The sequence below is a fragment of the Poecile atricapillus genome, chromosome 19 (genome assembly GCF_030490865.1).
Source record: "Poecile atricapillus isolate bPoeAtr1 chromosome 19, bPoeAtr1.hap1, whole genome shotgun sequence".
NCBI lineage: Eukaryota > Metazoa > Chordata > Aves > Passeriformes > Paridae > Poecile > Poecile atricapillus.
The window spans coordinates 7,403,839-7,428,470 of NC_081267.1; the positions used below are offsets into that span (position 1 = coordinate 7,403,839).

Sequence of the window (24,632 nt, forward strand, 5' to 3'; positions counted from 1 at the left end):
TTTTAAATTCTTTCTAAGAGAGAAGACTGAAAGCAGCTGGATTCAATCCCAGCCCCAGACTTTGTCAAAGGTTTATGTGTAAATATTGGACAGCTGGAACTGAACCATAATGCAATTTGTCTCACAGGATTAACAGCGGAATACCAGATATATTTATAATAATACAACTGTGACTGGTTCTGAAGATGATTAGACAGATTTATTTACACCACAGAGTAAATAAAGAAAAAGAGTTATTTACTCAACAGTAAAGGAGCTATAACAATTATTAGACTATAGTGCTCTAGGAAGCAATTCTGAAGTGAACAGGGCCTTGCTGGAGTTGTTTGAGCCCATTCCAGGCACAGCCTCCTGCTCCAGCAGGAACTGCCTTTCCTGTGCCATGGCCAGGGCAGATCCTGCTGCAGGAAAAGCCCCAGGCCAGCCCCAACCCAGGGAAGGGCTCGGGCACAAGTGCAGAGTGCCGTGCTGGGAGCTGTGCCAGGGACAGCCTGAGGCACCAAAGGCACCTTGGCAGCAGCAGCTGCTTCCAGGCCATGGCCAGAAGGCTCCCTTGGCACCCCGGCCTGGTGGCCAGCACTGCAGAGCTGCTGCTTCAGGGCTCATTTCTGGCTGGGCTCTGAAAAGCCACTGCTGCTCCAGGAGCCTGACTGGGAAGCAATTGGCCCCAGCACCCTGGGGATAAGATAATAATGAAACAACTCTTCATGGCAGCAGAGACCAGGCACGGGCAGAGGAAAGGGGAGAGCCAGGCCCAGGGGACATGGCTGCAGTGGTGATGGCTGTGAGGTCAGTGCCACTGCAGCAGCCTGGCTGGCCCTCAGCAGACATTCTGGCCAGGAGGGTTGTGAGGTCACCCAGCACATGAGAGAACCCACACAACAGGAATTCCATCCTTGGGAATGGGAGGGGCTTTCACTGTGTCAGGTGGAACAGAGATCCTGCTCTTGGAGCATTCTTGGGATGGGGCATCGACTTGTCTGGAAAAGCAGCAGTTTTGTGCCACTCTCATAAAATACCTGATTAAAATTTTTCCTCCTTCTAAAAAATATAAATTAACTCTTGATCACTTTAAAGATATTCATCCCTGTCACTGCAAGATTTGGGAGAAAATAACTTAGACCAGTGCTTCCATTTTCACAGACCATGGAAAGGACCCAAAAATCTCCAATGATGGGGTTTGGAGGCCTCATCACATAAGCAGCAGGTAGAGGCTGAGGGCTCAGGGCTGTGCAGCTGCAAGGCCCTGCCAGAGGCAACTTGTGCAGCCCTTTGGCCATGGCTGCTGGCCCTGGGCCTGAGGCCAGCAGGGGACAAGTGACCCTGGCAGTCCTGGGGCCTCATTGCCTCCTTGTCCCTGCTCAGCAGCCTGGCAGGGGCCTCCCCATGGTGCTGCCCTTGGCATTGCACATCCCCACATGCCAGTGGCCCGGGAAGAGCCCTGAGCAATGAGGGAGGGACAGCATCTGCCTTGCCAGGGGCTGGGGCTCAGCCCTTGGCCCTTGGCATTCCTGAAACACATCCAGCTTTGCTCAGCACCACAGACACCTTTCCCTTGCTTGTCCCCAGCTGGCATCAGGGCCTCCAGTCTTCTGCTCTACCTGGAACCTGGGGATGCTTTCTCACTCGTGTCTCTCATTTCAACTACAAGAAACTTCAGTGTTTCCATCTGACTTGGAGTTCTTGAGGTGTTTCTGGAGCACACTCTGAGGGACTGAGTGTGATGCAAAGAGCCCCAAAGGCCCGAGAGGGTGATGAAAGTGCTGGTGCTGTGTCTGTGCTGCTGAGCTGGGCCGGGCTCCTGGCCCAGAGGCAGCTCCTGGCAAGGGCAGCGCTGCAGAGAGACAGCTCTGGCCAGGAGCAGCTCCTGAGCACAGCCCAGCAGGGCTGGGGCCCTGCCAGGGCAGCTCAGGGACACCAGCAGGCCCAGACAGAGCTCCCAGGGGCTCAGCACTGGCAGGGGCTGTGGGATGTGCCAGAGGGGGCTGTGTCACAGCAGCACCTCTGTGGCTGTGTCCTGGAGCCCCAGAGCAGCTGTGATGTCAGAAAGGGGCTGTGTGATAGCTCCGAGTGGGTTGTGTGAGGTCACAGATGGGGCTGTGACATCACAGAGTTTGTTGTGTGAGGTCACTGAGCAGCTATGGCATCATAGAGGGGACCGTGTGACATCACAGAGAAGGCTGTGACATCATGGCATGGCTGTATGACATCATAGACCTGGTTGTGATGTCAAAGTATGTGCTGTGACATTACAGGGTATCTGTATGACATCACAGAGATGGTTGTGTGACATCACTGATGGGGTTATGACATCACAGAGCTGACTGTGACATCATGAAGGATGGTGTGAGGCCATTTAGCAGAGACTGCCATCATAGAGGGTGGCTCTGTGACATCACAGACCAGGATGTGACATCACAGAACAGACTGTGACATCACAGGTTGAATTTTTGACATCATAGTCTTCTGTGACATCACAGTACAGCTGTATGACAACACATGATAACATCCCAGAGTGGGCTCAGTAAACAGAGCACAAACTTCACAGGACTTCGATTATCCCTTAACCTTAACTGAAACCTCAAATGTCACAATTTAGCAAAACAACAGCATTTACTGTATTTAACCTAACTTACAACCTATGACTAGCAAATTCACAGAGGAATAATACTAAACAGTATTTAAATTAGCTTATAATTTCTATAAAACATAACAATGGGCAAAAGGAAAACACTAGGCAGCGTTTAACTTAGCTTATACCTCGTGACTGAACCTTCCTCACAGGCCTGACTGACTCAGATCTCCAAGGCACTCCAACCCCTCCGAGAGCAGCATTTCTGCCACATTTTCCAGGGCACAGCACTGGTGTGTGCACACAGACACCAAGAGGCAGTGCAAGGCAGCTGTGAGAAATTCCCCTGCAGGGCAGGGAAATGCTCCCTGCGGATGCTTTGGCATCTCCCCAGAGGGTGAAGGGCTGAGCCTGGAGGAGTGGGGGGATCGGCCCAGGCTCCGTCGTTGTTCGGGGATGCCCCGAGTGCAGCAAACGGGAGAGTTCCCGGCTCACAGAGGCCCCACTCAGAGGGAGGTGGCTGGCCCAGGAGAGCTGCAAGGGGCTCCTTTTGGAGCGCTGTTTGTAGGGCCCCAAGAGAGGGGCTTCAGGCACAGCAATGTTTCATCCTGGCCGCACTTGGCATCAACAGCTTTCTTTGCAAGGCTGAGAACAGGGATGTTGTGCCACGGAGGGAACAGAAACAGTTCCCAGGGCTGCTCCTGAAGCAAGCAGGAGCTGCTTGGGCAGCAGCAGTGCCTGGGAGCAGACAGTGTTTCTGATGAGCTGCAGAGGAGATGAGCCCAGGGGCTGTTGGCCAAGGCCCAGGTCCAAGGAGCATTTCTCAGCTGGCAGGGTGGCCTGAGAAGGGGAGGGGGGAATGCACCAGCACAGGGCCCCATGGAACCAAGGGACCATTGTGACACTACAGGGCCCAATGGAACCAAGCAGAACGTTCTGACACTGTGTGGCTCCATGGAACCAAGGATCCATTTTGATATAACAGGGCCTCATGGAAGCAAGGGGACCACAGTGACACTGGGGGCTCCATGGGACCAAGGGTCCATTGTGACACTGTGGGGCATCATGGTATCATGGACACCATTGTGACAATGTGTGGCTTTGTTGAGCCAATGAGTCCTGCACACTCACACAGGCTGAGATGGACACTGCTGGTTTCTCTGGCAGGCTCTCTGAGCCCAGCCCAGCTCCCTCCAAGCTGTCCCAGCTGCCCTGAGCTCTCGGCAGCAGCCAGGGCCTCTCCCCAGCACAGCCCAGCCGGCTCTGGCCCCACAGCTCTGCTCAGGGCAGGCTGCTCTGGGCACTGCCCCACAGCCTCAGCCCCTCTGCAGGGCACAGCAGCAGCTGCAGCTCAGAGAGGTCTCAGCCCCAGCCATGGGGGAAGGTGCTTGGCCAAGGGAAAAGGAGGCTCCCTGGGTGCCCTGCTCCCCTCTCCCTGAGGTGCTGAGAGCTCTGCAGCCCCTCCTGCCATCCCATCTGCCCAGGCCAGCACAAGAGCCCCAGCCTTGGAGCCCTCAAAGCTGCTCCTGCTCCAGGCCCAAAGCTGGGCCAGCCAGAAAGCTGTGCCCATTTCTGTTCATTCCTGCTCTGATAAGGAGGGATCCTCAGCCACTTGGAGGTTGCTGATGAATTTTGCTACTCCAGAGGCCATCTCTTCCTTGGGCTCATGGAACCAAGAGGCCCTGTGACACTGCAGGGCCTTGAGGAACCATTCAGAGCATTGTGACAGAGCAGGGCCTCATGTCATGATGGGGTCATTGGGACACTGCAGGGCCCCTAGGAAAAAAGGGGCCAGTGTTGCTCCTCAAAGACTCATGGAATGAGGAAACATGTTTGACACCGTGGTGCCCCTTGGGACCAAGAGGCCATGGTGACACTGTGGAACCAAGGAGAGCATTGCTGCACTGAGAGACCTCATGGAACCAAGGATCCACTGGGACACTGCGGGGCCCAAGGATCCAAGGGACTTTGTGATGCCAAGGGTTCCCATGGAACTAAAGGGACATTGTGACATTGGGAGGCCTCATGGAATCATGGAGAACATTGTGACACTCCAGGGCCCCATGGAACCACGGTGACACCAAGTTGGCTGGGAGTGTTGATGTGCTGCAGGGTAGGAGGGATCTGCACAGGGACCTGGACAGGCTGGATTCAGGGCCCAAACCCAACAAGGTGAGGTTTAACAAGTCCAAGTTCCAGGTCCTGCACTTTGGCCACAACAACCCCTGCAGTGCTACAGGCTGGGGACAGAGTGGCTGGACAGCAGCCAGGCAGAAAGGGACCTGGGCACTGATGGACAGCAGGCTGGGCATGGGCCAGCAATGTGCCCAGGTGGCCAAGGAGGCCAATGGCCTGGACCAGGAACAGTGTGGCCAGCAGGACCAGGGCAGGGATTCTTCCCCTGTACTTGGCACTGGTTGGGCAGCACCTGAAATGCTGTGTCCAGTTCTGGGCCCAAAATTTCAGAAGGAGATGGAGGGACTGGAGCATGTCCAGAGAAGGGCAACAAGGCTGGTAAGGGGTCTGGAGAACAAATCATGTGAAGAGTAACTGAGGGAGCTGGGGTTGTTTCTCCTGCAGACGACAAGGCTCAGGGAAGACAAGGTGGTGTCAGGGCACAAGTTGGACTTGATGACCTCCAAGGTCTTTTCCAGCCTTGCTGATTCTGTGATTCCCTGAAACCACCCTTGGAGCAGGTACAGGATGAGCCCTGGGTCTCCTCTTCGGAAGATCCAGCAACCCAGGTTCCTCAGCTTCTCCACACAGGCCCCAAAGCCCATCCTGTCAGTCCTGCAGAGCCTCTCCAGCTCCTCCTCATTGCCCAGAACAGGGAGCCACACAGCCAGACACAGCAGCCCAGATGTGCCCCCCTGGCCTGTGCTGCCTCTGGCCAGGGAGCAGCACGAGGCACTGCAGGACCCTGCAGACAATTCCTGGAGCACTTGTAGGATGATCCTGCTCCCCAAGGGACGTTCCCATGGTGCCAAGTGGGGAACTGAAATGGGGAGTAGGGCCAGAGAGGAAAGGGCAAAACAGGGATGGGCTGTTTGCAGGGGAGGGAAGAGGGGTGGGCAATAGGAAGAAATCTGGAGCAGAAAGATGAAAGAAAGCAAAGGTGAAGCAAAGGAAATGCTCAGGGCAGTTTGGGGGTGGCTGCCAGGCAGCCCTGGCTCTGAGCAACAACGTCTGCAGTGGCACAGGAAACTCACAGCTCATGGGAACAAACTTTCTGTGTGACTTCAGAGGCCACGACAAACCTGAGTGGTTTCCCTGCCGTTCCCCAGCCCTTCCTGGCCCCAGGGGCTGATGGCATTTGTGCTCCCTCAGGTTCATCTCCCCACAGCAGCACCATGGGGGTGCTGACGCCTGCTCTGGGCAGTGCAAACAGGGGCTCCTGAGCCAGTGCTGCCGTGTCTGTGCCTGCAAGGATGCGGCACCTCTCTGAGCTGGGGGAGAGCCCAGGGCTGCACAGGGGGGATGTTGTTGGCAGCTCCATGAGAACGCTCTGGGACACTGCCCTGGGGTGTCCAGCACAGTGGGGATGGATCAGCCCCTGCTCTGCTGCTCCTTCCCATCTCCCCCAGGGACCTTGCAGAGCCCCAGCCATGCTGTTTGCCCCCAGCCTGCCCACGGCCACCCTGGGGCTGCTCATGGGGGTTTTCTGTGCTGAGCTTTGGCCTGGGAGTGTTCTTGAGAGAGCCTGGGCAAGGAGCCTGGAGCCCCCAGGCCCTGCCCTGAGGCGTCAGCGCTGCCCCAGCAGTGCCCATGGCCTGTCCCTGCTGCAGCCCCGGCACTGCCACCCCCAGGGCTGTGCCCGGCCCCGAGAGCACTCAGGCCCTGCAGCAACACCAGGGCCAGGAGGGCAGCGGGGCAGTGGCACGGGAGCAGCACTGGCAACACCAAGTGCTGCTGCTCCTGGGCACAGCTGCTGTGCCAGCACTGATCTGCCCCCAGCTCTGCACACAGACACTGCTGCCGCAGCTGCAGAGAAGGGAACAAAAGGAGGATCTCTGGACAAAACTTTGCTGGGAGATCCTTTAGTTCATTTAAAGCCACCAAGAGCACAGCCCTTCATTGACACAGTCTGTGGCCACAGGGAAAGTGGAGAGAAATGGCACAAACAATGTCATTTTATTGAAGACAATTTAAAAAAGTTAAACAAAGAAAAAGAGCCTCCAAAATTAAACAAACCTGCCAGAACTATCCAAGATGACTTTTATTACAAGTGATTTGGAGAAATTGGCCAGCTGTTTAATGTTTCTGAAACCATCCAGTGATCAGTCTCCACACTGCAGCCTTGAGCTCCTGGTTCCTCAGGCTGTAGATGAGGGGGTTCAGGGCTGGAGGCACCACTGAGTACAGAACAGACAGGGCCAGATCCAGGGATGGGGAGGAGATGGAGGGAGGCTTCAGGTAGGCAAATGTGCCAGTGCTGATAAACAGGGAGACCACAGCCAGGTGAGGGAGGCAGGTGGAAAAGGCTTTGTGCCGTCCCTGCTCAGAGGGGATCCTCAACACAGCCCTGAAGATCTGCACATAGGAGAAAACAATGAACACAAAACAGCCAAGTGCTAAACAGATGGAAAAAAAAAGAAGCCCAAATTCCCTGAGATAGGATTTGGAGCAGGAGAGCTTGAGGAACTGTGGGATTTCACAGAAAAACTGGCCCAGGGTATTGCCATGGCACAGGGGCAGGGAAAATGTATTGGCTGTGTGCAGCAGAGCATTGAGAAAGCCACTGGCCCAGGCAGCTGCTGCCATGTGGGCACAAGCTCTGCTGCCCAGGAGGGTCTCATAGTGCAGGGGTTTGCAGATGGACACGTAGCGGTCGTAGCACATGATGGTCAGGAGGAAATACTCTGCTGAGATGAAGAACACAAAACAAAAAACCTGTGCAGCACATCCTGAGTAGGAGATGTCTCTGGTGCCCCAGAGGGAATTGTGCATGGCTTTGGGCACAGTGGTGCAGATGGAGCCCAGGTCAGTGAGGGCCAGGTTGAGCAGGAAGAAGAACATGGGGCTGTGCAGGTGGTGGCTGCAGGCTACGGCGCTGATGATGAGGCCGTTGCCCAGGAGGGCAGCCAGGGAGATGCCCAGGAAGAGGCAGAAGTGCAGGAGCTGCAGCTGCCGCGTGTCTGCCAATGCCAGCAGGAGGAAGTGGCTGATGGAGCTGCTGTTGGACATTTGTTGTGGCTGCACATGGGGACCTGTCTGTGAAGAAATAGACAGAGAAGATTTAGAGGAGAAATCAAAGCCATTTCTCATCCACCATCCTCTGTAACACACATGAACACACTTTTGTGTATAGGAATTCTGAGATTTTCTTTGAAGCTTCCCCTGTGTCTCTCCTGGTATTTTTGATATCAGAAGTTCTCAGCATTTCTGCTACCATCTGGTAGAACAGAGTGAGTTCCCTGAGGCAAGATGATGAGTGGAGACTGAGGGGAGATGATCTGTCACTCCATTCTGCTTGGAGATTCGCTGGGCTTTCCCTTTTTTCAAAAGAGGGATGTTCACACTCCCATGTTTTCCTTAAAGATCATCAGATACTGCTGAGAGCAGATGGATGCACCATGCACCAGCTCCACATTTGTCTCTAAGGACTCACGTTGCTCATTTCACCAACCCAACAGCATTTTCACTGTCAGAACACTTCTGCCTTTCCCCATGGGTCTTTCAGATAACACAAAGATGCTCTAGGACAGGTTTGCATCCTGGATTGAAGCTCCCAGCTGGGACTGAAATCTCAGGGACACTTCCAAGTGTCCTTATGATGGCATTGGATGAAGGGAGCTGTAGCTCCTTCCCTGGCTGCACTGCCAGCATTGCCCACAGCCGGGCACTGGGGACAGCGTCACCCTGAGCCAGCTGTGCCCCCTGCCAGAGCCCCCAGTGCTGGTCAGCTGCTCCCAGCCCTGTGCTCTGCAGAGGGAACTGGGCCCGGGGCTGCAGAGCTGCCCCACAGCTCTGCTGCAGCTCTGCCTGCACAGGAGGGGCTTCACACCTGGGAGCCTGGCCCTGAGGGCAGAGGCTGGGCTGGGGGGACAGGAGGGAGGGGGCTTGTCCAGAGAAAGGGGCTGCACTGCAGGGGCTCCTATGGAGATCTCTAAACTCTCTCTGACACAGGATTTCTGGGGTTTTCTTTTCTCTCATTCCGTGATTTTCTCTGGTTCCTGGAGATGTTCCTCCTGCAGGTGTTTCCCTGTGCCTGATCTCTCCCTGCCAGCACCCACAGACCCCAAATATCTGTGCAGTCTCCTTGGCCTGACAGAACCCTGCCTGTTTGCAGGGCTCTGGCTGGGGACAGGTTCTGTTTGCAGCTTGGAGAAAGGACAGCTCAGACAAAACCTGATGGGTCCAGCAAAGGTGATGCTGCTGCTGTCCATAGGAAGAGTGGCTGAAAGCACATTAGGAATCTCCTCTGAACCCATTGATCACTAAAAGTAACAGTTTGGATGTCTTAGGCACTGGTCAAAATTCATAATACCTTTAATATTTATTCCCCCTCCCTGCCATTCCCAATAGAAGGAAACTGAATACAAAGTCTTAGGAAATGTCCTCATTTTTATTCAAATCCTTACCTTGGAAATATGCCATGACTGATGAGAAACCAGCATATCAGAGCTTCATGAGCCTTCACCTCCCCTGCACCAGGAATACTCAGAGTTCTACTCACAGAGTCTGTAGGCACTGGGATGTTCCAGCTTGAGGAGATGCCTCCAGGAGCTGCAGCTGCATTGTCCTGCAGCCAGAGGCTTCCTGTGTCAAGGGCTGGCAGTGATTCTGCCCCAGACACTTCTCAGCACCTTCCCAGCCCTGACTGATTGAAGCTCTCTGTGCCTCTGGGCTGTGCCCAGGGTGGCTGCAGGCAGTGCCCCAGCCCTGCTGGGCTGGCAGAAGAGCTGCTCAGCAAGAGAAATGTGCTTTTGAAGCTCTTCTTGGTTTCCAGGAGCTGCCTCTGTGCCAGGAGCCCGGCCCCGCTCAGCAGCACAGACACAGCATCAGGACTTTAATGAGCCTCTTGGGGCTTTGTGCTGAGGCCCTGAACATCAGTCCCTGAGAGGGAGGGGAAGAAAGCTCTCAAGAACTCCAAGTCAGAATCCAACTCCAAAGTTTCTTTCACTTTTAATGGGTCCCACTGAGGGACATGACTGAGAAAGTGTCCCCAGGCCCCAGGCAGAGCAGAGAACTGGAGGCACTGATGACAGCTGGGGACAAAGAGAAGCCAAGTCTTGGTGCCCTGGGCCACAGCAGCCAGTGCTGTGCCAGCAAGGGCTGTGAGGAGACACCTTGTCCTGAGGCCCTGGGGCCTCCTGGCACAGCCCCAGCAAGGCTGGCCACTGCCACCCCCTTGGCCTGCCCTCAGCATCCCCCCTAGCCCACATGCCAGTGGCCTCAGGGATCTGCTGGAAGGAGTCCCTGGGGAGCCTTGCTCAGGAATGGCCCTGAGGGGCTCCTTCATGCTCCCAGGGTCTGCAGCTTTTTCAAAGGACTTTGGCTTTTGCCTTGGAGTCTCTGAGAGGTTTGTGCAATCCTGGCCTCCAATTATCTGCTGTAATTAGTCCCTTGAGAGGCTTTGTCAGTAACAACACTCAGTGGAGCTCATTAATGCTTCAAGGTACTTCAGGTTCTTAAGGCACTTTCCTTTTTCCTTCCCACACTGAGTCTCTGAGAAGTTTGTGCAATCAAGGCCCCAATTATCTGCTTTAATGAGTCCCTTGGGAGCTTTGCATTGACACTCAGTGGGGCTCATCAATACTTTGAGATACTCAGGGGTTTTTCAGCTACTTTGGATTTTCCTTTCTACACTGAGTCTCTGAGAGGTTTTTGTGCAATCCTGGCCTCCAGTTCTCTCCTCCAAGGAGTCCATGAGGAGCCTGTGTTTGGGATGGACCACAGTGGGATCCATTAGTGCCTTGAGAAACTTTGGGTATTTCCTCTGACTTTGACTCTTGGAAAGGTTTGTGCAATCTCCTCTCAGGCCCTGAGGTTCAAGGGCTCAGCTCCAAATGCACCACGGGGCTCATTAGGATCAAGCAAGTTCTGAGAAACCATGGCTGTGTCTTGATTTCCCTTTGGTCTGGTGCAGTTTTAGGAAAGTTTCCTCCAATAATTATGGAGAAATAGTTCAAAGAACTTCTAAGAAATATGAATTCCTATTTTAAAGGGTGTCTTTTATTCCTGTTCTCTTTAGAGCAGAGATGATTGCAGCATTCAGTGATGGATATTGATCCAGGGTCTCTCCTAAGGAGGTCTGGCCAGGTCAGAGAAGCTGTGCCTTGAGGTCTGACCCAGTGGGGACAACCCTGCTCCACATTCCCCAGCCCCATCCTGTCTCTCCTCTCTCCTGGGACCTGCTTTGCTCACAGAACTGGCTGCACTCAGGCAAAGAGGGGTTTTCCTTCTTTTATTTTTGCAATCTAAAACTGCTGAGTTTCCCCATGGAAAACAGACACCCTCCTCAAGTGTGTGCCAAGCCCAAGGTGCCACCAAGGAGGTTCCCCTTCCCCAAGGCAGAACCACACAAGGAATGTTTCAGACACACAGGGAGTTCTACAATAAACACAACCCCAGAGTTGGCTGAAGGCAGAATTAGAGCAGCTGCTGAAGGACAGACAAGCTTTGAACTCCTTGCAGCTGAAAGCACCAAGTGGGTTGTTGGGAGGTGTGTGAGTGAGGCAAGAGTGAGGGAAGGGAAATGCAGAGAGCCCTGGAAGTGTTTCTGTGCAGACAGGCTGCTGCAAGGGCAGCGTTGGACTTCTCTGGGGGAAACTGTGAGGGGAGGTCAGGACAGAATGACCTCCCCAGTGACCTCAAGATGTCACAAAGCCATCAGGGATGTCACAGCCCACTCAGTGACGTCACACAACCTGTCCCGGGATATCACACCACCTTTCTGTGATGACACATCTCTTCCTAAATGCCACAAAACCACCTCATGATGTCACATAGCATTCTGTGATGTCACACAGCAACATTTGATGTCATAGTTCACTCTATGATATCACAGTCAGCACTGTGATGTCATACAATGTCCTGAGATGTCACATGGCTCTTCTATGATGTCACTACCCACTCTAGGATTTCATATCACAACCATGTGGTGTCACAGTCTGCTCAGTGATGTCACAACCCTCTCTGTGTTGTTGTACATCTAACCTCTGGTGTCACAGTCCTCTCTATGATGCCACAACCCACTAAGTGATATCACCCAGACCACACTGTGATGTCATACAGCCACACTGCGATGTCACACCCTGCTTTCTGATGTCACAGAATCCCTTCTATGATTCTGTAGCTGCTCAGTGACCTCACACAACAAACTCTGTGATGTCACAGCCCCATCTGTGACCTCACACAACCCACTCGGAGCTGTCACACAGCCCCTTTCTGATATCACAGCTGCTCTGGGGCTCCAGGACACAGCCACAGAGGTGCCGCTGTGACACAGCCCCCTCTGGCACATCCCACAGCCCCTGCCAGTGCTGAGCCCCTGGGAGCTCTGTCTGGGCCTGCTGGTGTCCCTGAGCTGCCCTGGCAGGGCCCCAGCCCTGCTGGGCTGTGCTCAGGAGCTGCTCCTGGCCAGAGCTGTCTCTCTGCAGCGCTGCCCTTGCCAGGAGCTGCCTCTGGGCCAGGAGCCCGGCCCAGCTCAGCAGCACAGACACAGCACCAGCACTTTCATCACCCTCTTGGGCCTTTGGGGCTCTTTGCATCACACTCAGTCCCTCAGAGTGTGCTCCAGAAACTTCTCAAGAGCTCAAAGTCAGATGGAAACACTGAAGTTTCTTGTACTTGAAATGAGAGACACGAGTGAGAAAGCGTCCCCAGGTTCCAGGTAGAGCAGAAGACTGGAGGCCCTGATGCCAGCTGGGGACAAGCAAGGGAAAGGTGTCTGTGGTGCTGAGCAAAGCTGGATGTGTTTCAGGAATGCCAAGGGCCAAGGGCTGAGCCCCAGCCCCTGGCAAGGCAGATGCTGTCCCTCCCTCATTGCTCAGGGCTCTTCCCGGGGCACTGGCATGTGGGGATGTGCAATGCCAAGGGCAGCACCATGGGGCGGCCCCTGCCAGGCTGCTGAGCAGGGACAAGGAGGCAATGAGGCCCCAGGGCTGCCAGGGTCACTTGTCCCCTGCTGGCCTCAGGCCCAGGGCCAGCAGCCATGGCCAAAGGGCTGCACAAGTTGCCTCTGGCAGGGCCTTTAAGCTGCTAAGCCCTGAGCCCTCAGCCTCTGCCTGCTGCTAATGTGATGAGGCCTCCAAACCCCATCCTGGGAGATTTTTGGGTCCTCTCCATGGTCTGTGAAAATGGAAGCACTGGTCAAAGTTATTTTCTCCCAAATCTTGCAGTGACAGGGATGAATATCTTTAAAGTGATCAAGAGTTAATTTATATTGTTTAGAAGGAGGAAAAATTTTAATCAGGCATTTTATGAGAGTGGCAGAAAACTGCAATTGCTTTTCCAGACAAGTCGATGCCCCATCCCAAGAATGCTCCCAGAGCAGGATCTCTGTGCAACCTGACACAGTGAAAGCCCCCTCCCGTCCCCAAGGATGGAATTCCTGTTGTGTGGGTTCTCTGATGTGCTGGGTGACCTCACAGTGCTCCTGGCCAGAATGTCTGCTGAGGGCCAGCCAGGCTGCTGCAGTGGCAGTGACCTCACAGCCATCACCACTGCAGCCATGTCCCCTGGGCCTGACTCTCCTCTTTCCTCTGCCCTTGCCTTGTCTCTGCTGGCATGAAGAGTTGTTTCATTATTATCTTGTCCCCAGGGTGCTGGGGCCAATTGCTTCCCAGTCAGGCTCCTGAGGCAGCAGTGGCTTTTCAGAGCCCAGCCAGAAATGAGCCCTGAAGCAGCAGCTCTGCAGTGCTGGCCACCAGGCCGGGGTGCCAAGGGAGCCTTCTGGCCATGGCCTGGAAGCAGCTGCTGCTGACAAGGTGCCTTTGGTGCCTCAGGCTGTCCCTGGCACAGCTCCCAGCACGGCACTCTGCACTTGTGCCCGAGCCTTTCCCTGGGTTGGGGCTGGCCTGGGGCTTTTCCTGCAGCAGGATCTGCCCTGGCCATGGCACAGGAAAGGCAGTTCCTGCTGGAGCAGGAGGCTGTGCCTGGAATGGGCTCAAACAACTCCAGCAAGGCCCTGTTTACGTCAAAATTGCTTCCTAGAGCATTATAGTCTAATAATTGTTATAGCTCCTTTACTGTTGAGTAAATAACTCTTTTTCTTTATTTACTCTGTGGTGTAAATAAATCATCTTCAGAATCAGTCACAGTGGTATTTATATAAATATATCTGATATTCCATTGTTAATCATGTGGGACAAATTGCATTACGGTTCAATTCTACATGTCCAATATTTACACATAAACCTCTGACAAACTCGGGCTGGGATTGAATCCAGCTGCTCCCAGTCTCCTCTCTTAGAAGGAATTTAAAATCTAGGTGACTTGGAGGAGTTTGAGGATCCATGGTGGCTGTTTGGTGTCATTTCTCCACCTCATGACTCAGCAGGAGTTTCTCCAAAAAAGAAATAAAGCTTTTGCCTGAAGCTCCCACTCTGCCCATGACAGGAAGCCCTGGGAGTGTCTGTGACATCCCGGCTCTTTGGCAGCCTGGGGACTCCTGGGATGTCACCGTGGAATTGCTGGGACTGCGTCTGACCACACGGCTCTTCAGCATCCCCAGAAACCCCTGGGAGGTCTCTGTGGAGCCCCTGTCTGTGCCTGTGACATTCCGGCTCTTGAACAGCCTGGAGACTCTTGGAATGTCCCCACGGAGCCCCACTGAGGGTAACAAATCTGATCCTTGGTAGACAACCATCACCACGACTTTTCACTATGGTCTGTTTCCATGGCAACCACAGCCCCCTGTTGCTATTATCTGTTTCCATGACAACCATCATCAGCCCCCTGTTGCTATGATCAGACCCTTGGCAGCTCCATGGAGACCCCATGCCAGGGGTGGTTGCCATGGACACCAGCTCAGGCCTGGAGCCAGAGCCTGTTGCCATGGCAACCATTTGCAGTCCCATCCCCAGGCTCCTGGGATCACAGAGCCACAGAATTGGCTGAGTTGGGAGGGAGCCATGGGGATCCTCCAGTCCAACTGCTGGCCCTGCACAGGACACCCCAACAATCCCAGCCTGGGCCTGGCAGCGCTGGCCAAACGCTGCTGGAGCTCAGCCAGCCCTGGAGCTGGGAGCCTTCCCTGGGGAGCCTGTTCAGTGCCCCAGCAGCCTCACGGGAAAAACCTTTTCCTCACATCCAGCCTAAACCTGCCCGCCTCAGCTCCAGCCGCTCCCTCCACTCCTGTCCCTGGGCACCAGAGGGAAGAGGTTCCTGCAGCCCCCAGCCAGGGACCCGCTCCCAAGGCTGCTGCCATGGCAACCAGGCCTGGCACCAGCTGGGATGCTCGGTTTCCACGGGCTGGGCTTCAGGAATGGGATTCCCCAATTTCCTGCTCCCGCTAAAACCGTGCTGCCGCTCTCTACCCTCCCGCCTCCCATGGAAAGCAGAAAAGGCAAAGATGCTGCACTGGGATAAGAACAATTTATTGAGAAGAGCAACAGGATAAGGAACAAACAGGAACAGAAACAATTTAGATAACAGAAGGGATAGCAAAATTGATTCACAGGGAAGACTAAAATGCCACCAACTGGCTCTTCCTGGCCACATATTTCCTCCTGCCAAGAAACGACACTCTTCTCCTCTGGTGAGAGAGAGGGAGTCCTTTTCCTGCCCCTGGCAATGACCTGAGATGGGATTGAATATAATGACAGGGACATGGTCAGAGCCTCATGTTCTTTGATCTCACATCATGTCATTACCATGGGCAGGAAAAGGTACAGGTGTCTTCCCAGCGTGGATCCCAGGGAACATGGATCACCAGGTCTCTTCCCAACGTGGATCCTCCAAGGGGGAATGAAGCTGGAGCAGTGCACAAAGCTCTTCCTGCACTTGGGGCACTCGTAGGGCTTCCCTTACTGGTGCATCCGTTGGTGTCTGTTCAAGTTAGATTTGTCTGAGAAGCTCTTCCCACACAGGGGACACTCGTAGGGCTTCTCCCCAGTGTGGACGCGTTTGTGGGTATTGAGGCGGGAGCTGCAGCTGAAGCTCTTCCCACATTCCCCACATTCATAGGGCCTCTCCCCAGTGTGGATGCGCCAGTGGGTGACAAGGGTGGAGTTCTGCTTGAATCCCTCCCCACAGTCAGGGCAGCGGAAGGGGCTCTCATCCGTGTGAATCCGCTGGTGCACGAGGAGATTGGAGCTGCTGTGAAACCTCTTCCCACACTCAGGACACTCATAGGGCCTCTCCCCAGTGTGGCTACGCTGGTGGATGATGAGTTGGGAGCTGCAGCTGAAGCCCTTCCCACATTCTCTACACTCGTAGGCCCATTCCCCAGTGTGGATCATCTGGTGGTGGATCAGGGTTTTCCTCTGGCTGAAGCTCTTCCCACACTCCAAACATTTGTAGGGCTTCTCCCCATCCTGAAGCTGCTCATGGACCACCAGCTCAGAGCCCCGGCTGGATCTCTGGCCACTTTCCCGGCACAGGGTGGGTCTTTCCTCCTCAGAGCACCCTGGGATTGGTTTGGAGCCCCTCCTCCTGCGGGATCTCTGCGGCTTTTCCTCCCCATTGGATTCCTGCACTGTGGAGCTGCTCAAAATGGCCTCTCCCATGAGGTTCTGCCGTGGGGATTTGTCCTCCCTGGTCTCCATCCTCAGCTCCTTGTCTGGGGGAGGAAGGACAAGGAGAGGATGGGATTTGCCTCCGTGCCAGAGGGAAGGGGAAGGAGATCCCCCCAGTGCGTCCCCGGCAGGACGGCGTCAGCAGCGGGGTTGTCCTGCAGCCGGGGGCCATGCTGGGCTGGGAGATGGAGCAGGAGAGAGGGGGAAAGGGGCACTGACTTCCTCCTCACCTGCCTGGGTGTCCTGGGGCATCTTCCTCTTCCCTGCAGCCTTCTCATCCATAGGGCCAAGGTTTGGGAATGAGAAATCCTGGTTTGGCAGAAAACAAGGAATGAGCAAAATTAGTTTGGAGGTCCCTCTGTTCAAGTCCCTCTCAAGAAGTCACCCCAGCGTCTGGGGTGTCTTGGTTTGTAAGGAAAGGTGTTTGCTAATAAAAGCAGAACCTCCATTGAAATGGATAAAAATGTAAAGCAACAACCTCCTCCTAATTATTATAATCTTGATATCAAAGCCCTCTCAGATAAAGATATAGGAATAGGAATAATAGTTGTTTTCTAGAACGGAAATTGAAAATGCAGCACTACAAAGAAAAAAACAACAAAAAAACAACACTCTGAGAGAGTCAGTATACAACTGGACACCCTGTAGGTCAGGACGCTGGTAGCAGTCCGATAAAATGGTGGCTGCAGTCCTCCTGGAGTGACAGATATGGTTCTGTTTTATCAGTGATCCCGTAGAAGGGTGTAGCTTACCTCTGAAGTTCCGGTGCTGTAGATGGGTCTGGTCTATCCTCTGGGAATCCAGTGGAGAAAGACTGCCTGTGGTGCTCTGATGCTCTAATTATATCCAGTCAGGAATGCTTGGCTCCTCCCCCTGGGTGGAGCATCTCACAATGGGATGATGTCATTTTATCAGTCCTGCAGTGAGACTCAATGGCCCATTAACAGAAGATATCCTCCTGGAGAGAGGATGGGTGGTGGAAGAGATAAAGAACACTGCCCCACCTGGTTTTAACAGCTGGCCCATTAACAGAAGACATCCCCCAGTTATGAGGGATGGGGCATGAAAGAGATAAAGAAAACTGCTCTACCAGGTTTTAACAGATGGTGATAGAATACATACTTTTGGTTACATCTTGCATTTCAGCCCAAGACATTGGGTCCATAAAAATTTCACACCACAAAAATTCACCCCCAAAAATGCCTTCCAGGAGTTCCCCATCTCTGTTCTCTCCCTTTTGGTGTTCAGGGGTTCCTCCCTGTCCCAGCTCCTGAGGGTCACGTGTGTATGGGGGTCCCCTGTCTACTCAGTCCCTGCCCTGCCCAGGCTGCTGGGAGTGCCAGGAATCTAAAAAGTTTCCCCCATTTCCACCTAAACACTTTGGGATGCTGGAAGTTTTTTGGGTTCCGGTGTCACTTCTCCCCTTATTCTCTGCTTTGGTGTGCAGGGGGTCCGTGGAGACTCCCCTGCCCCTTTCCAGGCTGTTGAGAGTCCCATGAATCACAGTGCTCGCCCTCTCTGGGGTCCCCACTTTGGGGTCCTGGTGGTCACAGGGCTCTGCTCCTCCAGGCTGCCTCTGCCCGCAGCTACCACTGGGAACCCCCAATGTCCCCCCAAAGGCCTTTTTCTTCTCAGCTTTGGAGTTCTTCATTCTCCAAACATCCCGCCCAAAAAAACCCAACTCAGGGACCCCCCCAGAATATCTGGGCCGAGCTCCCCCTCCCTGGTCACCTCTGGGATGGGCGTGATGATCCCATGGGTGGGGGGCTGTGAATTCAGGGAGTGCTCAATTGGGATATACTGGGAGTGACTGAGATCATACTGGGATAACAAGCACTTGACTGGGATTACTGGGAGTGTCTGGGAATGGCTATGGACATGCTGAGGGCAACTGGGATGTACTGGAAGTGTCCATAACCGTACTGGGGATGACTGGGAACACGCTGGGAACAATGGGAACCATGCTGAGGACAACTGGGAGCCCATGCTAACAACAACTGGGAGCGAGTGTGATCGACTGGGTCTACACTGGGGGCAATTGGGCATCACTGAGACCATGCTGGGAGCGGCTGAGATCATCTGGGGAGGGATTGGCACTATACTGGGGGCAACTGGGTGCAACTGGAATCACACTGGGAGGAACAGGGAGTAACTGGAACCATGCTGAGGGCAACTGGCATCCTACTGGGATCACAGTGGGAGCAGCTTGGCCATCCTAGGCAAGACTGGGACCATACTGGCAGCAACTGGGACTGCACTCAGGGTGACTGGGAGTGGCTGGGAGCGACTGGGATCAGGTTTGAAGCACCTGAAGAGTGACTAGGAGCAACTGGGATAGACTGGGAGAGACTGAAACCACAGTGCAGGTAAATGGGAGCAACTGGAACCACACTGGATAATCCTGGGAGCAGCTGTGCCCATGCTGGGGTCATACTGGGATCCTAGCGGAACTAACTGGTATCATATTGGGAGTGACTCAAAAGGGGCTGGCTGGGACTGGAACCATGCTGGAGGTGACTGGGAGCAACTGGGCCCACCCTGGGAGTGACAGGGAGTCACTCTGGCCATGACTGGAATCATGCTGGGAGGATCTGGGAGGGACTGGGCTCATAGTGGGGGTGACTACGTGCACCAGCTCTTACTGGGAGTGACTGCAATTGTAGTGGGAGTGACTGGGATCATCCTGAAAGTGTTTTTCTGTAGATCTTCTGTCTTTCTGGTCTCTTTTTCTTCTCCTTCTTATCCTACGTACCTGGAACATTTTTGGATACCTTAATGTTACCAAAAACCTTAAGGGTTAACACTTTTTAGGTTAAATTAACTAAGTTTGCAAAGTTAATGCTAGGGTAAGCGTTTTATGTTCAGTTGGGTGTTGTATTAAACCCTTTGCCAAAATTCCTTGATTGTCTATATTTTGCCAGTTAAATTTTGTGTCATTTTGACCTCTTAGCTCAGTTGTTAGAGAATGGTGCCAGTATCACCGAGGCTGTGGGTTCAATCCTTTCAGGACTGAAATCCTGTCAGGCCATTCACCTAAGAGCTTGACTTGATGATCCTTGTGGGTCCCTTCCTACCAAGAATATTCTTTACATCGGTCCATCTTGAGAAGATCTGCTTGGTGTTTCTCCTGTGCACCAAACTCAAGCAGAGGAACCTTTGGTTACCACCAGCATTGAAGTGTTCTGGGGTGTTACAGCCCTGCAGGGTCACAGTGACCTCTTGTTTCCATAAGGCCCCAGAGTGTCCCACTGGTCCCTTGGTTCCATGGGTCCAAGAGTGCCACAATGATCCCCGTGATTCCACAACTTCCCATGGTGTCACTCTGGCCCCTTGGTTCCATAAGGATCTGGAGTGTCACACAGGTTTATGGCATTTGTCCTTGCTGCCCCTCACATCCCACTGCCCCACAAAGAGCCCCAAGCCACCCGTGAGGGACAGGCCCTGCTGTGCCAGGCCTGGGCTCAGGGCTTGGCCTTTCTGCTTCCTCCAACCCAGCCAGGGCTTGCTCAGCATTGCAGTTCCCTGCTCAGAGCCTTTGGCTCCCGGCAATCCTGGCCTCCAGGATCTGCTCTCACCAGTCCCTGGGGAGCCTTTGGCAGTCCCTGCCCTCAGTGGGGCTGATTGAAGCTCCAAGGGACTTGGAGTTTTGCCTCTGACTCCTTGAACAGCTTCTTCAGCCTGAAGAAGGGACAAAGGAGGATCAGAGAAAGGAGAAGGTAGCACGAGGTCAAGCACTCCCTGAATTCACAGGTCCCCACCTGTGGGATCATCACCCCCATCCCACAGGTGACCAGGGAGGGGGAGCTTGGCCCAGATATCCCGGGGGGCCCTTCTTGGTTTGTGTTTTTTGGGGGGAATGTTTGGAGAATGAAGAACTCCAAAGGTGAGTGGAAAATGCCCCTTGGAGGGATAGTGGAGGGTCCCAGCATCCCTAAGTGGGGTGATAGAAACACGGGAAGTTTCCAGATTCCTGGCACTCCCAGCAGTCAGAAGAGGTCAGGGACCAAGTAGACAGGGGACCCACAGTACATGTGTGACCCCCAGCAGCTGGGACAGGGAGGAACCCCGGAACAGCAAAGGAGGGAGACCAGACATGGGGAAGTCCTGGGAGGCATTTTCAGGGCTGAATCTTGGTGTTTGGGAGGGTTTTATGGACCCCATGTCTTGGGTTGCAGTGCAAAATGTAAACAAAATTATGTATTCTTTCACCATCTGTTAAAACCTGGTAGAGCAGTTTTCCTTGTCCCTTTCATGATCCATCCCTCATATCCGGGGGATGTCTTCTGTTAATGGGCCAGCTGTTAAAACCAGGTGGGGCAGTGTTCTTTATCTCTTTCACCACCCATCCTCCCTCCAGGGGGATATCTTCTGTTAATGGGCCATTGAGTCTCACTGCAGGACTGATAAAATGACATCATCCCATTGTGAGATGCTCCACCCAGGGGGAGGAGCCAAGCATTCCTGACTGGATATAATTAGAGCATCAGAGCACCACAGGCAGTCTTTCTCCACTGGATTCCCAGAGGATAGACCAGACCCATCTACAGCACCGGAACTTCAGAGGTAAGCTACACCCTTCTACGGGATCACTGATAAAACAGAACCATATCTGTCACTCCAGGAGGACTGCAGCCACCATTTTATCGGACTGCTACCAGCGTCCTGACCTACAGGGTGTCCAGTTGTATACTGACTCTCTCAGAGTGTTGTTTTTTTGTTGTTTTTTTCTTTGTAGTGCTGCATTTTCAATTTCCTTTCTAGAAAACAACTATTATTCCTATTCCTATATCTTTATCTGAGAGGGCTTTGATATCAAGATTATAATAATTAGGAGGGGGTTGTTGCTTTACATTTTTATCCATTTCAATGGAGGTTCTGCTTTTATTAGCAAACACCTTTCCTTACAAATCAAGACACCCCAGACGCTGGGGTGACTTCTTGAGAGGGACTTGAACAGAGGGACCTCCAAACTAATTTTGCTCATTCCTTGTTTTCTGCCAAACCAGGATTTCTCATTCCCAAACCTTGGCCCTATGGATGAGAAGGCTGCAGGGAAGAGGAAGATGCCCCAGGACACCCAGGCAGGTGAGGAGGAAGTCAGTGCCCCTTTCCCCCTCTCTCCTGCTCCATCTCCCAGCCCAGCCTGGCCCCCGGCTGCAGGACAACCCCGCTGCCGACGCCGTCCTGCCGGGGACGCACTGGGGGGAATCTCCTTCCCCTTCCCTCTGGCACAGAGGCAAATCCCATCCTCTCCTTGTCCTTCCTCCCCCAGACAAGAAGCTGAGGATGGAGACCAGGGAGGACAAATCCCCACGGCAGAACCTCATGGGAGAGGCCATTTTGAGCAGCTCCACAGTGCAGGAATCCAATGGGGAGGAAAAGCCGCAGAGATCCCGCAGGAGGAGGGGCTCCAAACCCATCCCAAGGTGCTCTGAGGAGGAAAGACCCACCCTGTGCCAGGAAAGTGGCCAGAGATCCAGCCGGGGCTCTGAGCTGGTGGTCCATGAGCAGCTTCAGGATGGGGAGAAGCCCTACAAGTGCTTGGAGTGTGGGAAGAGCTTCAGCCAGAGGAAAACCCTGATCCACCACCAGATGATCCACACTGGGGAATGGGCCTACGAGTGTGGGGAATGTGGAAAGGGCTTCAGCTGCAGCTCCCAACTCATCATCCACCAGCGTAGCCACACTGGGGAGAGGCCCTATGAGTGTCCTGAGTGTGGGAACAGGTTTCACAGCAGCTCCAATCTCCTCGTGCACCAGCGGATTCACACGGATGAGAGGCCCTTCCGCTGCCCTGACTGTGGGGAGGGATTCAAGCAGAACTCCACCCTTGTCACCCACTGGCGCATCCACACTGGGGAGATGTCGGAGAAGGGAGACGCAGACACCAGGTGGTCGTCAAGCAAATCTCGTTTATTGATCATTACACTCGTGTTTAAATACATGATTTAATTAGCTCATACATATTGCAAAAGTATAGCTCATCATTGGTTATTCTGCTATCTACGACACTGCGAAACATAGCTATGTGCTTCTGCATTCTTGCGGTTACCAGACCGTCCCTGGTCCTTCTTTTTCGTTCTGTTTACCACATTCTTCTTCTCCTCCCCATATCTCAAGGGCAATCCGTCCTTGAGACTTTCTCTGCACTAGTTATGTTTTATCTCTAGCAAGTTTGTACAGTCATGGCCTTTCTCGCCTAACCATTCTGCCACAAAAGTCTCCACAGGGAGAGGCCCTACGAGTGTGGGGAATGTGGGAAGAGCTTCAGCTGCAGCTCCCGCCTCAATACCCACAAACGCGTCCACACTGGGGAGAGGCCCTACGAGTGTCCCCTGTGTGGGAAGAGCTTCTCAGACAAATCTAACTTGACCAGACACCAACGGAGGCACTGGTAAGGGAAGCCCTGCGAGTGCTCCAAGTGCAGGAAGAGCTTTGTGCACTGCTTCAGCTTCATCCCCACTTGGAGGATCCTCGTTGGGAAGAGACCTGGTGATCCATGTTCCCTGGGATCCATGCTGGGAAGACACCTGTACCTTTTCCTACCCGTGGCAATGTCATGATGTGGGATCAAGGAATGTGAGAGTCTGACCATGGCCCTGTCATTATATTCAATCCCATCTCAGGTCATTGGCAGGGGCAGGAAAAGACTCCCTCTCTCTCACCAGAGGAGAAGGGTGTCCTTTCCAGGCAGGAGGAAATACATGGTCAGGAAAAAACAGTCAGTGGTGTTTAGTTTTCCCTGTAAATAATTTGTCTTATCCCTTCTGTTATCTAAATTGTTTCTGTTCCTGTTTGTTCCTTATCCTGTTGCTCTTCTCAATAAATTGTTCTTATCCCAGCACGGGTTCTTTGCCTTTTGTGCTTTCCATGGGAGGTGGGAGGGAAGAGAGCGGCGATGCAGTTTTAGCGGGAGTAGGAAATTGGGGAATGCCTTTCCTGAAGCCCAGCCCATGGAAACCGATCATCCCAGCTGGTGCCAGGCCTGGTTGCCATGGGCAGCAGCCTTGGGAGCGGGTCCCTGGCTGGGGGCTGTGGGAACCTCTTCCCTCTGGTGCCCAGGGACAGGAGTGGAGGGAGCGGCTGGAGCTGAGGCAGGCAGGTTTAGGCTGGATGTGAGGAAAAGGTTTTTCCCGCGAGGCTGCTGGGGCACTGAACAGGCTCCCCAGGGAAGGCTCCCAGCTCCAGGGCTGGCTGAGCTCCAGCAGCGTTTGGCCAGCGCTGCCAGGCCCAGGCTGGGATTGTTGGGGTGTCCTGTGCAGGGCCAGCAGTTGGACTGGAGGATCCCCATGGGTCCCTCCCAACTCAGCCAATTCTGTGGCTCTGTGATCCCAGGAGCCTGGGGATGGGACTGCAAATGGTTGCCATGGCAATGGACTCTGGCTTCAGGCCTGAGCTGGTGTCCATGGCAACCACCCCTGGCATGGGGTCTCCATGGAGCTGCCAAGGGACTGACCATAGCAACAGGAGGCTGGTTATGGTTGCCATGGAAACAGACCATAACAATGGGGCAGATGTTGCCATGGGAACAGACCACAGCAGAGAGACAGCTCTGGCCAGGAGCAGCACCTGAGCACAGCCCAGCAGGGCTGGGGCCCTGCCAGGGCAGCTCAGGGACACGAGCAGGCCCAGACAGAGCTCCCAGGGGCTCAGCACTGGCAGGGGCTGTGGGATGTCCCAGAGGGGGCTGTGTCACAGCGGCACCTCTGTGGCTGTGTCCTGGAGCCCCAGAGCAGCTGTGATGTCAGAAAGGGGCTGTGTGACAGCTCCGAGTGGGTTGTGTGAGGTCACTGTGCAGCTATGGCATCATAGAGGGGACTGTGTGACATCATCGAGAAAGCTGTGACATCATGACATGGCTGTATGACATCATAGCGCCACGTGTGACATTGGCGGGCAGCAAAGAGTGGCGCCAATGGCGGGGCCGGAGGCGGCTCTGGGGGCGGGGCCGGGGCTGTGGGCAGGGCCGCAGCGGAGCAGCGCGATGGCTCCAGCGCTGGGGCCGGGGGCGCTCCCGGGGGGCGGCGAGAGGTGAGGGGGACCCCCGGCACCGGGACTCTTTGATCGCCCATTCCGGAGCGCCGAGGGGCCCCTAAACCCCCATTCCTGGGTGCTGCCACCCCACTAAACCCCCATTCCCGGCCATGGGTTCCACCCTGCACCCCCTTATCCGGCACCAGGAACGCCTGCACCCCTTTCCCGGCCATCCCGCCTCCCGCAGCCCCCAGAGCCCCCTTCTCCTTGACCCATTTCCCTACTGGACCCCTATTCCTGCCTCTCCCAGCAGCCACCCCCTCCTTTCCTCAGCACTCAGGACACCCGGGACCCCTAATCCCAGCCATCCCGGCTTTCCCTGCCCTCTCCTGGCAATGGGGACA

General features: G+C 54.2%; 1 protein-coding gene and 1 pseudogene across 1 annotated transcript; both read right to left on the reverse strand.

Annotated features, from left to right (window-relative positions):
- Positions 1 to 6,823: 6,823 nt before the first annotated feature.
- On the reverse strand, positions 6,824 to 7,756 carry LOC131586407 (olfactory receptor 14J1-like). Its single transcript, XM_058853236.1, has one exon. It carries the CDS (start codon positions 7,754 to 7,756, stop codon positions 6,824 to 6,826), a length of 933 nt encoding a protein of 310 aa, XP_058709219.1.
- A 1,638-nt stretch (positions 7,757 to 9,394) lies between these two features.
- LOC131586401 (zinc finger protein 420-like) overlaps positions 9,395 to 24,632 on the reverse strand; it is a 35,791-nt pseudogene continuing 20,553 nt past the window's right edge.